This window comes from Oncorhynchus tshawytscha, linkage group LG09 (genome assembly GCF_018296145.1).
Source record: "Oncorhynchus tshawytscha isolate Ot180627B linkage group LG09, Otsh_v2.0, whole genome shotgun sequence".
NCBI lineage: Eukaryota > Metazoa > Chordata > Actinopteri > Salmoniformes > Salmonidae > Oncorhynchus > Oncorhynchus tshawytscha.
The window spans coordinates 63,214,640-63,229,405 of NC_056437.1; the positions used below are offsets into that span (position 1 = coordinate 63,214,640).

The window sequence follows — 14,766 nt, forward strand, 5'->3', positions numbered from 1 at the left end:
AGGGGAGGATGAGAAGGGAAGAAGAGAGAAGGGGGGAGGAAAGAGGGCAAATTCATACCCTTTTACACTGTTGTGCCTGCTGACCCAAACTGTTCTGTGCTGGCTATCAGAAATGTTCTTTTTCACAACATTTTCAGAAAGAAAACTATTCAATGCCAACCCAAGAGGCATAGTTAGCTTAACATGCCCCTCCCTAGACCAGCATTTCTGTCACACCCTGATCTGTTTCACCAGTTTTGGTGATTGTCTCCACCCACCTCCAGGTGTCTCCTGTTTTCCCCATTAGTCCCCGGTGTATTTATCCCTGTGTTTCCTGTCTCTCTGTGCCAGTTCGGCTTGTTTTGCCAAGTCAACCAGCGTTTCTCCTAGCTCCTATTTCCCCGTCTCTGTTTTTTCCTAGCCATCATGGTTTTGACCCTTGCCTGTCCTGACTCCGTTTCTGCCTGCCTGACCACTCTGTTCTGACCTCGAGCCTGCCTATCCCCTTGTACTGTTTTGACTCTGACCTGGTTTATGAACTCTCGCCTGTCCCCGACCTGCCTTTTGCCTACCCCTTTTGGCGTAATAAATATCAGAGCTCAACCATCTGCCTCCTGTGTCTGCATTTTGGTCTCGCCTTGTGCCCTTATAGTTTCTCAAAATAGGGGTCACCTGATTTGAAAATGGGGTCGCGAGAGAATCTCCAGTAGCCGCTAGATGTGGTTGTAATAAACAGAGAGGTTTCTGTTATCTTCCAACAAATGCCTCTATCTTTTCAATGGTTTAAACTGCAAAATATTTTGACCCCATCACTTAAAGATACGAGTCTAAGGAACACGTACAGTGCATTCGGAAAGAATTTAGGCCCCTTCACTTTTTCCAAATGTTGTTGCGTTATAGCCTTATTTTAAAATGTATTAAATTATTTTTTCCCACAATCTACACACAATACCCCATAACAACAAAGCGAAAACAGGATTTTAGATTTTTTTTCAAATTTATTACAAATAACTAACAGAAATAACTTATTTACATAAATATTCAGACCCTTTGCTATGAGCCTCAAAATTGAGCTCAGATGCATCCTGTTTCAATTGATAATTCTTGACATGTTTCTACAACTTGATGGGAGTCCACCTGTGGTACATTCAATTGATTGGACATGATTTGGAAAGGCACACACCTGTCTATATAAGGTCCACATTTGACAGTGCAGATCAGAGCAAATACCAAGCCATACAGTCGATGGAATTGTACGTAGAGCTCCGAGACAGGATTGTGTCGAGGCACAGATCTGGGGAAGGGTACCAAAACATTTCTGCAGCATTGAAGGTTCCCAAGAAGACAGTAGCCTCCATTATTCTTAAATGGAAGAAGTTTGGAACCACCAAGACTCTTCCTAGAGCTGGCCAAACTGAGCAATCGGGGGAGAAGGGCCTTGGACAGGGAGGTGACCAAGAACCCGGTGGTCACTGACAGAGCTCCAGAGTTCCTCTGTGGAGATGGAAGAACCTTCCAAAAGTACAACTATCTCTGCAGCACTCCACCAATCAGGCCTTTATATGGCCAGACGGAATGCCAAGAGTCACATCTGGAGGAAACCATGCACCGCTCATCACCTGGCCAATACCATCCCTACGGTGAAGCATGGTGGTGGCAGCATCTTGCTGTGGGGATGTTTTTCAATGGCAGGGACTGGGAGACTTGTCAAGATCGAGGGAAAGATGAATGAATCAAAGTACAGAGAGATCCTTAATGAAAACTTGCTCCAGAGCGCTCAGGACCTCAGACTGGGGAAAAGGTTCACCTTCCAACAGGACAACGACCCTAAGCACACAGCCAAGACAACGCAGGATTGGCTTCGGGGAAAGTCTCTGAATGTCCTTGAGTGGCCCAGCTAGAGCCCGGACTTGAACCCGATCGAACATCTCTGGAGAGACCTGAAAATAGCTGTGCAGCGATGCTCCCCATCCAACATGACAGAGCTTGAGAGGATCTTCAGAGAAGAATGGGAGAAACTCCCCAAATACAGATCTGCCAAGCTTGTAGCGTCATACCCAAGAAGACTCGAGGCTTAATCGCTGCCAAAGGTGCTTCAACAAAGTACAGAGTAAAGGGTCTGAATACTTATGTAAAGTTTTTTTGATAGTTTTTTATTTTTAATACATTTGCTAAATATTCTAAAAACCTGTTTTTACTTTGTCATTATGGGCTATTGTGTGTAGATTGATGAGGGAAAATAGCAATTGAATCCATTTTCAAATAAGGCTGTAACGTAACCAGGGCTGTTACGGTGACCGTATTACCGCTACACCGGTGGTCACGAGCCTCTATTGTCCCTCTAATCACTCTGCCAGCAATGCAAATGTATTTGAAAATCGAATCAAACACTTCATGAGAGCCCATGAGTTCATGTTCCGCAACATTTCTATAGGCTATGCAATTGCGTGAGAAAACAGAGTGATGGTCTCTATTAAAAAGTGATGGCCTCAATCACATTGACCGTTACTCTCTTTGCTGACCATAATTTTCACTTGTCTGACCGCTTGCATGATGATGAGTTTCTCACACGACTGGCCTTTCTGGGTGATGTTTTTTATTGCCTGAATGATCTGAATCTAGGATTACAGGACTCTCCGCAACTATATTCAATGTGCGTAACAAAATTGAGGCTATGATTAACAAGTTGGAGCTCTTCTCTGTCTGCATTAAAAGGACAACACACAGGTCTTTCCATCATTGTATGCTTTTCTGAGTGCAAATGAACTCAAGCTTACGGACAATGTCAAATGTGATATTGCGAAGCACCTGAGTGAGCTGGGCACGCAATTACGCAGGTACTTTCCCGAAACAGATGACACAAACAACTGGATTCGTTATCCCTTTCATGCCCTGCCTCTAGTCCACTTACCGATATCTGAACAAGAGAGCCTCATCGAAATTTAAACAAGCGGACCTGTGAAAATTTAATTTAATCAGAAGCCACTGCCGGATTTCTGGATTGGGCTGCGCTCAGAGTATCCTGCCTTGTTGCAAATCGCGCTGTTAAGACACTGATGACTTTTGCAACCACTTACCTATGTGAGAGTGGATTCTCGGCCCTCACTAGCATGAAAACTAAATACAGGCACAGACTGTGTGTGGAAAATGATTGAAGACTGAGACTCTCTCCAATACATTGCAGAGTTATGTGCATCCTTTCAAGCACACCCTTCTCATTAACCTGTGGTGAGTTATTCACAATTTCCAATGAACAAATACAGTTTTACATGTAAGATGGTTAAATAAAGAGCCAAATTATTGATTATTATTATTTGTGCCCTGGTCCTATAAGAGCTTTTTGTCACTTCCCATGAGCCGGGTTGTGACAAAAACTCACACTCATTCTTATGTTTAATAAATTTATTGTAGAGTGTGTGTGCTAGGCTTACAATGATGGCAAAAAACAACATTTGAGAGTGCGCTGACCCTGGTGCTAGAGGGGGTACGTAGCTGGAGGTTGAATGTTTGAAGGGGTATGGGACTATAAAAAGTTTGGGAACCACTGGTGTAGGCTATATTACATGGATATATTAGACTTTTTAAAATGTAGGCTATGCGTAGAAGGAAGGAGATGCTAAATGTGTTTATGATAATTAACAGTCAATTACCGTGAGACTGGCAGTTATTTGCCTGACAATCACCATTTGACAAAGTTTCAAATGCAGTCATAGACCTAAACGTAACAAAATGTGGAAAAAGTGAAGAGGTCTGAATACTTTCCGAATGCACTATATGTGTGCCACTCTACAATGCCAACAAGCCACGCAGGACTCATCAGAACAGTGGACGAGACCAGGTACTAAATCAGACTGGGATAAAATATATAAACAAGATCATACAAAATTATTGCCTGGTGACCTTCTGAACTTCCCAATACCTTTCTGATGCATTTCAGTCACTTCAAACCATACTTCCTGTAGATTGAAATACTGTCAAAAGTAGAAGTAAAAACATTGACTGTTGATTACATCACTTTGTTACATGGTGGGGTCGCAAAACATTTTTATATAAAAATGGGGTCGTGGGCTAAAACAAATTGGGAACCCCTGCCCTGGCTAATCTTAGTTGAACAGGTAGGTATGTGAAATGCGGTTGTGAATTTCATATGAGCTCAATTAGGATTGAGGGCTCCTGCAAAGGCATTTCTGTCAAACTACCAAGGTCAGTTCTACAGAGAAAACTGGCACAAGAATCTCAATAGTAATTTGGCAGGTGGCATTCTCCCAGGATTAACCCATATACAACAAATCTACCACCAACTACAGTAATTCAACATTAGATTTTTTTTTTTAATCACTGTTGTAACTTGCCTTTCTTGCACTACCAGCTGCATTAGTGTGAAAGCAAAAGTGCAAGACCATGTTATAAAACTGTAATTGCATCAAATGGTTGTTTTATGCAACAGAATAGAGAGTTCTTATAACTCTATTGTGTCTGTGTGACCTGAAAGTGGGCCTCTGGGGGATTTAACACTGACATGAGTTAATGTTTCTGTACTGGGGTACCAGGGGGAGATGGCTTCAGTGTGGAGTTGGGGGGCCAGACCCTCGTTTCCACACAATGCGGACAGTTTTTACAGAAGATACTGTCTGCTGTGAATTATAAGTATCTTTCATACAAATCTTAACCTCGTGACCCATTCCATACATATGTTGTTTGTCATGTAAACTGAAGGAGGATGGACTTTGCTATAAAACGCTGTGGCTCAAACCAGCTCGTTGAGTTCTCAGTGATCACCTCCAGGGGTGATTACCGACCAGCTCCATTACTGCAGTAATTAAATAATAAAGTTTGATTGTTTTGAAGAAATCTAAAAGTCTCTCATTTTTGATTACAATAATTCCACCACACTAGTCTTTTCTTACTAGATTTTTCTGCTTTATTAAAGAAAATGTTACCTACAGAAACCAGGTTTCCATCCAACCTTTTAATGTGCGTAAAGTACATGTCGGATAAAAAAATTGCACCACAGGCCTGATGGAAATAGCAAATGTAGATAAATGTAGACAAAACAAAACGCTAGACAAAGTGAGATATTTTTCTGTCTGTAAAATTAATTATGCAAGAAAAGGCGGTGGAAACGCCTTTATGAGTAAATAATGATATACACTGAACAGAAATATAAACGCAAAATGTAAAGTGTTGGTCCCATGTTTTATGAGTTGAAATAAAAGATCACAGAAATGTTCCATATGCACAAAAAGCTCATTTCTCTCAAGTTTTGTGTAAAAATGTGGTTACACACAACACAATCCCACAGATGTCTCAAATTTTGAGGGAGTGAGCAACTGGCATGCTGACTGCAGGAATGTCCACCAGAACTGTTGCCAGAGAACTGAATGTTAATTTCTCTATCATAAACTTTTTTAAAGGTATCTGTGACCAACATGTATTCCCGGTATTGTGAAATCCATAGATTCGGGCCTAATGCATTTATTTCAATTGACTGATTTCCTTAAATGAACTGTAACTCAGTAAAATCTATGAACTTGTTGCTTCATATCGAAGTAAACTTGGAGTCACGCGATGATGTGTTGTCCTTCAACCAGGGGTGGAAAGACCCTGGATCATTGTTACTCTAACTTCCGCGACGCATATAAGGCCCTGCCCCGCCCCCCTTTCGGAAAAGCTGACCACGACTCCATTTTGTTGATCCCTGCCTACAGACAGAAACTAAAACAAGAAGCTCCCACGCTGAGGTCTGTCCAACGCTGGTCCGACCAAGCTGACTCCACACTCCAAGACTGCTTCCATCACGTGGACTGGGAGATGTTTCGTATTGCGTCAGACAACAACATTGACGAATACGCTGATACGGTGTGCGAGTTCATTAGAACGTGCGTTGAAGATGTCGTTCCCATAGCAACGATTAAAACATTCCCTAACCAGAAACCGTGGATTGATGGCAGCATTCGTGTGAAACTGAAGGCACGAACCACTGCTTTTAATCAGGGCAAGGTGTCTGGTAACATGACTGAATACAAACAGTGCAGCTATTCCCTCCGCAAGGCTATCAAACAAGCTAAGCGCCAGTACAGAGACAAAGTAGAATCTCAATTCAACGGCTCAGACACAAGAGGTATGTGGCAGGGTCTACAGTCAATCACGGACTACAGGAAGAAACCCAGCCCAGTCACGGACCAGGATGTCTTGCTCCCAGGCAGACTAAATAACTTTTTGCCCGCTTTGAGGACAATACAGTGCCACTGACACGGCCTGCAACGGAAACATGCGGTCTCTCCTTCACTGCAGCCGAAGTGAGTAAGACATTTAAACGTGTTAACCCTCGCAAGGCTGCAGGCCCAGACGGCATCACCAGCCGCGCCCTCAGAGCATGCGCAGACCAGCTGGCCGGTGTGTTTACGGACATATTCAATCAATCCCTATACCAGTCTGCTGTTCCCACATGCTTCAAGAGGGCCACCATTGTTCCTGTTCCCAAGAAAGCTAAGGTAACTGAGCTAAACGACTACCGCCCCGTAGCACTCACATCCGTCATCATGAAGTGCTTTGAGAGACTAGTCAAGGACCATATCACCTCCACCCTACCTGACACCCTTGACCCACTCCAATTTGCTTACCGCCCAAATAGGTCCACAGACGATGCAATCTCAACCACACTGCACACTGCCCTAACCCATCTGGACAAGAGGAATACCTATGTGAGAATGCTGTTCATCGACTACAGCTCGGCATTCAACACCATAGTACCCTCCAAGCTCGTCATCAAGCTCGAGACCCTGGGTCTCGACCCCGCCCTGTGCAACTGGGTACTGGACTTCCTGACGGGCCGCCCCCAGGTGGTGAGGGTAGGCAACAACATCTCCTCCCCGCTGATCCTCAACACTGGGGCCCCACAAGGGTGCGTTCTGAGCCCTCTCCTGTACTCCCTGTTCACCCACGACTATGTGGCCATGCACGCCTCCAACTCAATCATCAAGTTTGCGGACGACACAACAGTGGTAGGCTTGATTACCAACAACGACGAGACGGCCTACAGGGAGGAGGTGAGGGCCCTCGGAGTGTGGTGTCAGGAAAATAACCTCACACTCAACGTCAACAAAACTAAGGAGATGATTGTGGACTTCAGGAAACAGCAGAGGGAACACCCCCCATCCACATCGATGGAACAGTAGTGGAGAGGGTAGCAAGTTTTAAGTTCCTCGGCATACACATCACAGACAAACTGAATTGGTCCACTCACACAGACAGCATCGTGAGGAAGGCGCAGCAGCGCCTCTTCAACCTCAGGAGGCTGAAGAAATTCGGCTTGTCACCAAAAGCACTCACAAACTTCTACAGATGCACAATCGAGAGCATCCTGGCGGGCTGTATCACCGCCTGGTATGGCAACTGCACCGCCCTCAACCGTAAGGCTCTCCAGAGGGTAGTGAGGTCTGCACAACGCATTACCGGGGGCAAACTACCTGCCCTCCAGGACACCTACACCACCCGATGCTACAGGAAGGCCATAAAGATCATCAAGGACATCAACCACCCGAGCCACTGCCTGTTCACCCCGCTGTCATCCAGAAGGCGAGGTCAGTACAGGTGCATCAAAGCTGGGACCGAGAGACTGAAAAACAGCTTCTATCTCAAGGCCATCAGACTGTTAAACAGCCACCACTAACATTGAGTGGCTACTGCCAACACACTGTCAATGACACTGACTCTACTCCAGCCACTTTAATCATGGGAATTGATGGGAAATGATGTAAATGTATCGCCAGCCACTTTAAACAATGCTACCTTATATAATGTTACTTACCCTACATTGTTCATCTCATATGCCTACGTTGATACTGTACTCTATATCATCGACTGCATCCTTATGTAATACATGTATCACTAGCCACTTTAACTATGCCACTTGGTTTACATACTTATCTCATATGTATATACTGTACTCGATATCATCTACTGTATCTTGCCTATGCTGCTCTGTACCATCACTCATTCATATATCCTTATGTACATATTCTTTATCCCCTTACACTGTGTATGACAGTAGTTTTTTTTGGAATTGTTAGTTAGATTACTTGCTCGTTATTACTGCATTGTCGGAACTAGAAGCACAAGCATTTCTCTACACTCGCATTAACATCTGCTAACCATGTGTATGTGACAAATAAAATTTGATTTGATTTGATTTGATTTGGTCCTCCCATTATGACTCGGGAAAGCATGCAGTTTATTAGTATACAAATGAAATAAGTTATGAACTTCACAGAGTGGTGAAAGTCCACATTGATGAGCTTAATGATCCTCTCCAATAAATATCTAGGGTCTTATTCTGGTAACATGATGATCGATCTCGCTATTTTGTCCATAATAATCTCATCATGTTGTAGGCTATTCCCAGACTGTGAGGTATTGGCTAGAGCGCATGTGCCAAGACCAGATTGGGCACATTCGCAATATAACAAAAATAATTTGTCACAAAACCATCAGTAGAATTTAAAATGTGATGGAAACCCATTTAAATTGTATTTTTATTTGGTACATGGGAGTTTAACTGCAAAAGTGTGTTTTATGTGCACTAAGTCACCACGCATAGCCTTTAATCCGCAACAAGTCAATTTGATGGAAACACATCTCCGATGGAAGCATATTTTAGAGTAGTCGCATGAAAATCTGTTGCCAATTGGATGGAAACCTATCTTATGACTCTATAACCGTGATATGTGGCTCTGGATAAGAGTGTCTTCTATATGACTAAATGTAAATTTGTTTATTTGTTTGTTTGTTTTACTCACATCTTCTCCTCCTTCATCCTTGGAGTCCTGAGATGCTCCCAGAGTCAGAGCCTCTGCTCTCAACCTGAAGAGGCAAAGAGTCATAAGAGTCAAAAGTCACACACACTATGCCCGCATGCACACACTCCCAACACCCCTCACCTCTTTAGCTCTTCTTCCAGTTCTTTAACCTTTGTGTCTACTTTGTTCTTGGCGGTCCTAAGAGCCTCCCGTTCCTCTCTCAGCACCTCATGCTCCCCAGAGAGCTCATCCACTTTGGCTATTAGGTCGTTCTTCACGATGTTCAGAGCATTTCTGAATGGGGAGAAATGGGAATCAATACTGCTTAACTCAATAATGGTTTCCAGGTGGGGAGGGAGGACGGGCAGATGGATGGGGACATCTTGCATTCATTTATTTGATTGTTTTTCTTGTACCTGTAACCCCACCTCAAAATAAAATGGACAAAACTAAATAAAAACATTTAAAAAAGAAAACTTTCTCTACGTGTCTTACTATCACTCTCAAACACACACAAACACACACACACACACACACACACACACACACACACACACACACACACACACACACACACACACACACACACACACACACTTGCATGTCTGTGTGTGCTCTCTCTATTCATCAATATAATTTACTTTTTACTCAACCTTGCAAAAGAACAGCCCCCCTAGTAAATCTATCTTGCACCAAACCATCTTTAATATGCAGCAGCACAACAAACAAGAGTAAGTTTAAAACACACACACTTACTTGGTCTCCAGAAGATGTTTGTTCTCTGTCAGCAGATTCTCCACCTCCTTGCCCATCCCTGTGACGTATCAGCTAGCGTTAGTGTTAGCATTGATAAGCACAAACAACACTCTTTCTAGCCTGGTCCTAGATCTGTTTGTGCTGTCTGTCTTGCCAAACAGTTGGAGAGAGCACAAGCAGACTCCTTCTATAGCTCTATAAACACTTCACAAACTTTCCAAGTGTTCATTAACTATAAACGTAGCTAACTTTTTTTCATGAACACATGAATCGTCTTTGAATAGGAATTCTGGGGCTATTTATGGATTAATTCTACTTCAGTAATGTATGAACATTTGGAGGTTTTGGGGAGTATCTTCATGTTTAAGCCAACTTCCGCAAGCTGAAATGAAACCAAGAAAAGCCCAAAAGAAATACAGATATGATAGTGTGTTTGCTGTGACATGCTAAAATGAAAGGAGAATAGATCTCTGAAATTAAGTCAAAGATGAAAAACAAATACAAAAGAAGAAAAAAAAGCTTGCCAGACTCAAATAACAGCCAACAGGAAATGGGAGGAAGAAACATCAGAGCAGAGGAACAGATAGGAAATGGCATCACAACATGGAACACAGCAAAGACGAGACATCGCAGACAGACACAACAACATGGGAAGATGAGCAACCTTCTAGAGATGCTGAATAAGGCTAGAGGGAGCCTTACCGAAAAAATCATCACGGACTGGGAGAGAGGAAGAGAAACAGGGAGAGAGAGGAGAAAGAAAGAAAGAGAGAGAGAGAGATGGGGTGAGATAAAAGAGAGAGAGAAGAGAGAATGCTGATAGGCACTTGTTATATACTAAAGCTTCAGAGAGCAAAAAGAGAGCTTGGACCTGTCCAAGACCAGAGAACACTAGAAGTCAGTTTAAACTCAGAGAGATTTACCTTTATTGACCACAGGGTTCAGTTGAGCTTAGTAACATTACGACCAACCAATCAAAAAGAGCATTACCTGGACTAGATCAACATTTAAAACAACTGGTGCGGCCTGGAATGCCAGCACTGTGTTATTGGGTAAAGCCTACAGGCACACAGTGGAACTTCATGTATTGGAAGATGGGAGGCAGGGGTGTGTGTGTATGTGTGTGTCTGAGAAAGAGAGTGTTCAGATACACACCTGAGAACTCCCCTAGGGGCGTGTCCAGCATACACAGGAAGGGAGAGAGGAAGCATAGAGAAGGGTCACGGGTCAATAAACTAATATGATCGCAATGAAATAAACCAATCATAAAGCTATGTCAACTAAACCCAGTAACAGAAAGTAAACCAAGACTAAATCAAGAATAATTTAGCTTGCCCTGTAAAATCAACCATTCAAATATATCAAATCAATGGGGACTGCAGCCATGGTGCAAGTGATATCCTAGAGTGCTTTGCAGTGCAGTGGAGGATGGGGGAGCTGCCGGGAATGTGGGGTGTTGGTGAACATTCCGCCGTGTGTAGGGTTAAAGTTCAGAGCCAGCCAGTGCTATGGCAACGGTGACACAGCTGGTGACACAGCCTCAAAACATAGTGCTTAATTGTGACATTTATACAAAAAAAATAAGCTAAACATATTTCACAGGAATAACCCTTTCCTCTTTTTGAGGCGTTTGGGGCACCCACCAGCTTAGCACTAAGCACCGCAGCTTCCATTCCCAATGACTCTTTGCTTAGTGCAGACAGAGGTCGGGTTCCAGACGCATGCCAGAACTCACAATGCTGGATAGGTGTTTAACATATCAGTTCACCACATAATTTGAAATAGCAATCTGACACACGACTGTGCAGTCAATGACATGGCACACAACAATTGGTTAATGCAACGCAACGTTTACAATGTAGACAGCCTGGAACATCACCGGAGACTGGCCTACGCTGTCTTCCAATAGCTCATTTGCATATACCACACCCAAAGCTCCTCTGATTGGCTTACCTAGTAGCTCCGCCCCAGCGTCAACATCCCCGATGATGTCAGACTTGGCATCCTTGATCTCATGGTAGAGGGAGTCTGTGTTGATACCGAATGCCTCATTCACGATGCCCTGGGAAGGACTGACACACGCACTGATATTTAATCATTGCTGTGTGTGTGTGTGTGTGTGTGTGTGTGTGTGTGTGTGTGTGTGTGTGTGTGTGTGTGTGTGTGTGTGTGTGTGTGTTACCTGTTTCCTCCACCATAAAGACGGGGTCCACACACATATCCAGCTCTGGGGTGGAATCGATGATCTCTTGGAATTCTGACCACTCATCACTGCTACCCATACCTGAGTTCAGATAGAATATCATACACACTCAATACCGTATTCACAAAGTATCTCAGAATAGGAGTGATCTAGGATCAGTTCTGCCTTTTAGATCATAATGAATAAGATTACATGGACAGGGGGGGACCTGATCCTAGATCAGCACTCCTTCTCTCAGGGACTTTATGAATACAGGCCCTGATCACACAATGAACCACTCATGCTAACGTGTGTGTGCGTGGGTGCGTGTATGTGTGTGTGTGTGTGTGTGTGTGTGTGTGTGTGTGTAACTATACTTTACACTCACCAATGCTGACGTTCCTGGTTTCCTGGGAGACCTGCACCTCCATGTTTCTGCTGAGGCGTTTAGCACTCTTCCTGCCGCGGCTTACAGCATGCATTGGGTCGAACTCGCCGGGCGGGAGGAAGCCCTCGTTGAGGGGCGTGACGGTGGCGGAAGGGACGGAGGACGTGGGCGTGTTGGACTTACTTCCTGTGCTACTGGGCGTGGCTGCCACCGAGTCCGACTCGGAACCATCCTCCTGGGGCATCAGAAGCCAGGGGTTAAAGAGGTCAAGGGGTTATATTGTAAAAGAGGGGCTGCATCCCGATTCTTCCCCCTTCTCCCAAAGTGTACACTTCCCTTCATGGATTTAACAATGGTGGAAACTCCCTCCAGACAATGTTTGCACCAAGCAAATGCTTTAAAATCAATAACAGAGAGTATGCAAGTGCACATTTAGGCTGAAGGGTGGGGAATAGAGAAGCCAGGGATCTTCTCTTGCAAGGATCGTTCACGATCTTGCTTATACTTACAATCTTGCGCATAGACTTAGTAACAAAGCATCACACTTAGCTTTACACGTGAAACGGGATGTAAAGATAGGAGCAAATGGGACGATAGAAGCTAAGTTATGTTCTATTATTGTAGAAAAAAGCACTTAAGTGAAAAGAAATTACACAAATTGAATGTAATATTTGTCCTAATATTAATGTATTCCTCATATCTGTTTATACAATGTCATGTCTTCATTGCCCTCACTGCCATAAAAAACAATCGACAAACACCACAAAGAAAGGCCCTTGGAAGAACCCCACGTACCATTCCCATGCCCTCTCCACTGGGGTACAAGCTCAATGACGGGGGACGCTCCACCTTGCTGCTGGGGGAAAAGACAGGGGGAGGGGTGGGAGGAGAGAGGAGGAGGTGAGGGGAAGGGTAAAGGTTTGAGGGAGAGAAGAAAAAGACAATGAGAATGAAAGACAGAGAGAGAGGTGAGGGGAAAGAGAGGAGAGGGGCAGAGAGAGGATGAGATAGAGAGGGAGGGGCAGAGAGAGAGGTGTGAGGGGGAAGAGAGAGGAGAGGGGCAGAAAGAGGGGGAGATAGAGAGAGGGACGGGCAGAGAGAGGGGGAGATAGAGAGGGAGGGTGGGAGATAATATACTGTACATTAGGTATCTGGAGAGACGTGAAAGCTAACTTTGGGGTTGCATAACATAAAACTGAAAATCCCCTGAATTAAGCACAACACACAAAGCCAGCTACTGGACAGACTGACACTAAACCAGACCAACATAATATGACACAATATATCCATATTATGGAGAAACGGGAGAGACTATATGGACTCGCCTGTTGCCCAAATTGATGACGTACTGTATGTTGCGCAACTGAGAGTAAAGTGGAGACGAGTGGATTGGGTTCACAGTCAAGCCGGTGCGAATGACCAGTGCAACGATGTGGTATCAAGGCTTGCCGACGTGAGTTGCTTACCACAGGGTAGCTGTATCACATGGGCAATTTGTTCCATTCCAATTGATTTTATCTTGAGTAGGATAACAGCCTACATGAAAAAGAATGTGTAAAATTGGTAGTAACCATATGGATGTCACCGTGATACAGTCTACTGCTCAATGGGGAGAGTTTGTCGGCAATAACATTTTTTTCTTATTTTTTTTCACCAAAGCAAACAAGTAAAAACAACAATACAGATAAAAACAAATTAAAACAAAAAAACGGTGCGCAGGTGTGGTTGGAAGCCCAAGGGCTTATATGAAAACCACACCACAAAAAAACAATATGCAATACATAAGTACAACTAAGCTATTAACGTCTACTTAAAAAATATATATTACTCCGATAAAAACGTAATGATTCTGAATACATTCCAAGTCCCGACTTTGGCAGACAAGTTTCAAATTCTCGCTGAAGTTTCTAGCCACAAGCATAAACTAGCAAGCTGGGAAGGGCTCATCAGGACGATTGCATGAACTAACTGAACCGAATCCATTCGTCTCCACTCGATTCAGATGCGCGACAGACAGACAGACAGACCATAAACAGTTGGTGATAGAGGAGAAGGTAAAGGACAAAGGCACGAACTCTGGGTCATTCCATATTGGGACATAGTGGGGGCAGGGGAACTTCTAGTCCAAGAAGGAGAGGCTGGTTGGTCAATGGAGCCAGGGCAGTGATCATCAAGTCCTGGGAACCACAGTGTCTGCAGACCTGATTCAACTAATCAACAAGCCCCATAGTAGTTAAATAAAGTGTGTTAGTGCTGGGCTTGAGCAAACGGCTGTATACCCAGCAGAGCTGGGTTTTTAAATACCTGAAAAGGTGCTGAGCGATTAACCACATTTTAGTGTTTTTGTTGTTATTGACCACCGTCGTTTCAATTACTTGAATTGACCACCGTCGTTTCAATGACTTGAAATCGAGTTATATATTTTTTTCTTAGTGCCATTTCTCTAGATAGAAATCAAATCATTGACCAGATAAATTAAGTCCAGAACTATATGGGATGCTGGGCTGAAGGGAGTTGTAGTTTTCATTAAGCAAATATTCAACCTAGCTCAGCTCAGAAACGTGGTAATTAACTACAATGGCCATAATCCATTGTGCCTGTTCTTTTCTGGTTCGGATACATTTTTACGCCTGCTACATTAGGTTAGATACACACAGACCGCA

At 43.8% G+C, this 14,766-nt stretch overlaps 1 protein-coding gene across 1 annotated transcript in view; it reads right to left on the reverse strand.

Moving 5' to 3' along the window:
• mapk8ip3 (mitogen-activated protein kinase 8 interacting protein 3) overlaps positions 1-14,766 on the reverse strand; it is a 74,907-nt gene that overhangs the window by 26,954 nt on the left and 33,187 nt on the right. The window contains 10 exon segments of the mRNA XM_042327187.1: positions 8,778-8,841; positions 8,919-9,071; positions 9,534-9,591; positions 10,236-10,253; positions 10,689-10,700; positions 11,487-11,605; positions 11,716-11,737; positions 11,740-11,817; positions 12,104-12,338; positions 12,899-12,956. Of these exon segments, the coding sequence (XP_042183121.1) occupies positions 8,778-8,841; positions 8,919-9,071; positions 9,534-9,591; positions 10,236-10,253; positions 10,689-10,700; positions 11,487-11,605; positions 11,716-11,737; positions 11,740-11,817; positions 12,104-12,338; positions 12,899-12,956 (817 nt within the window).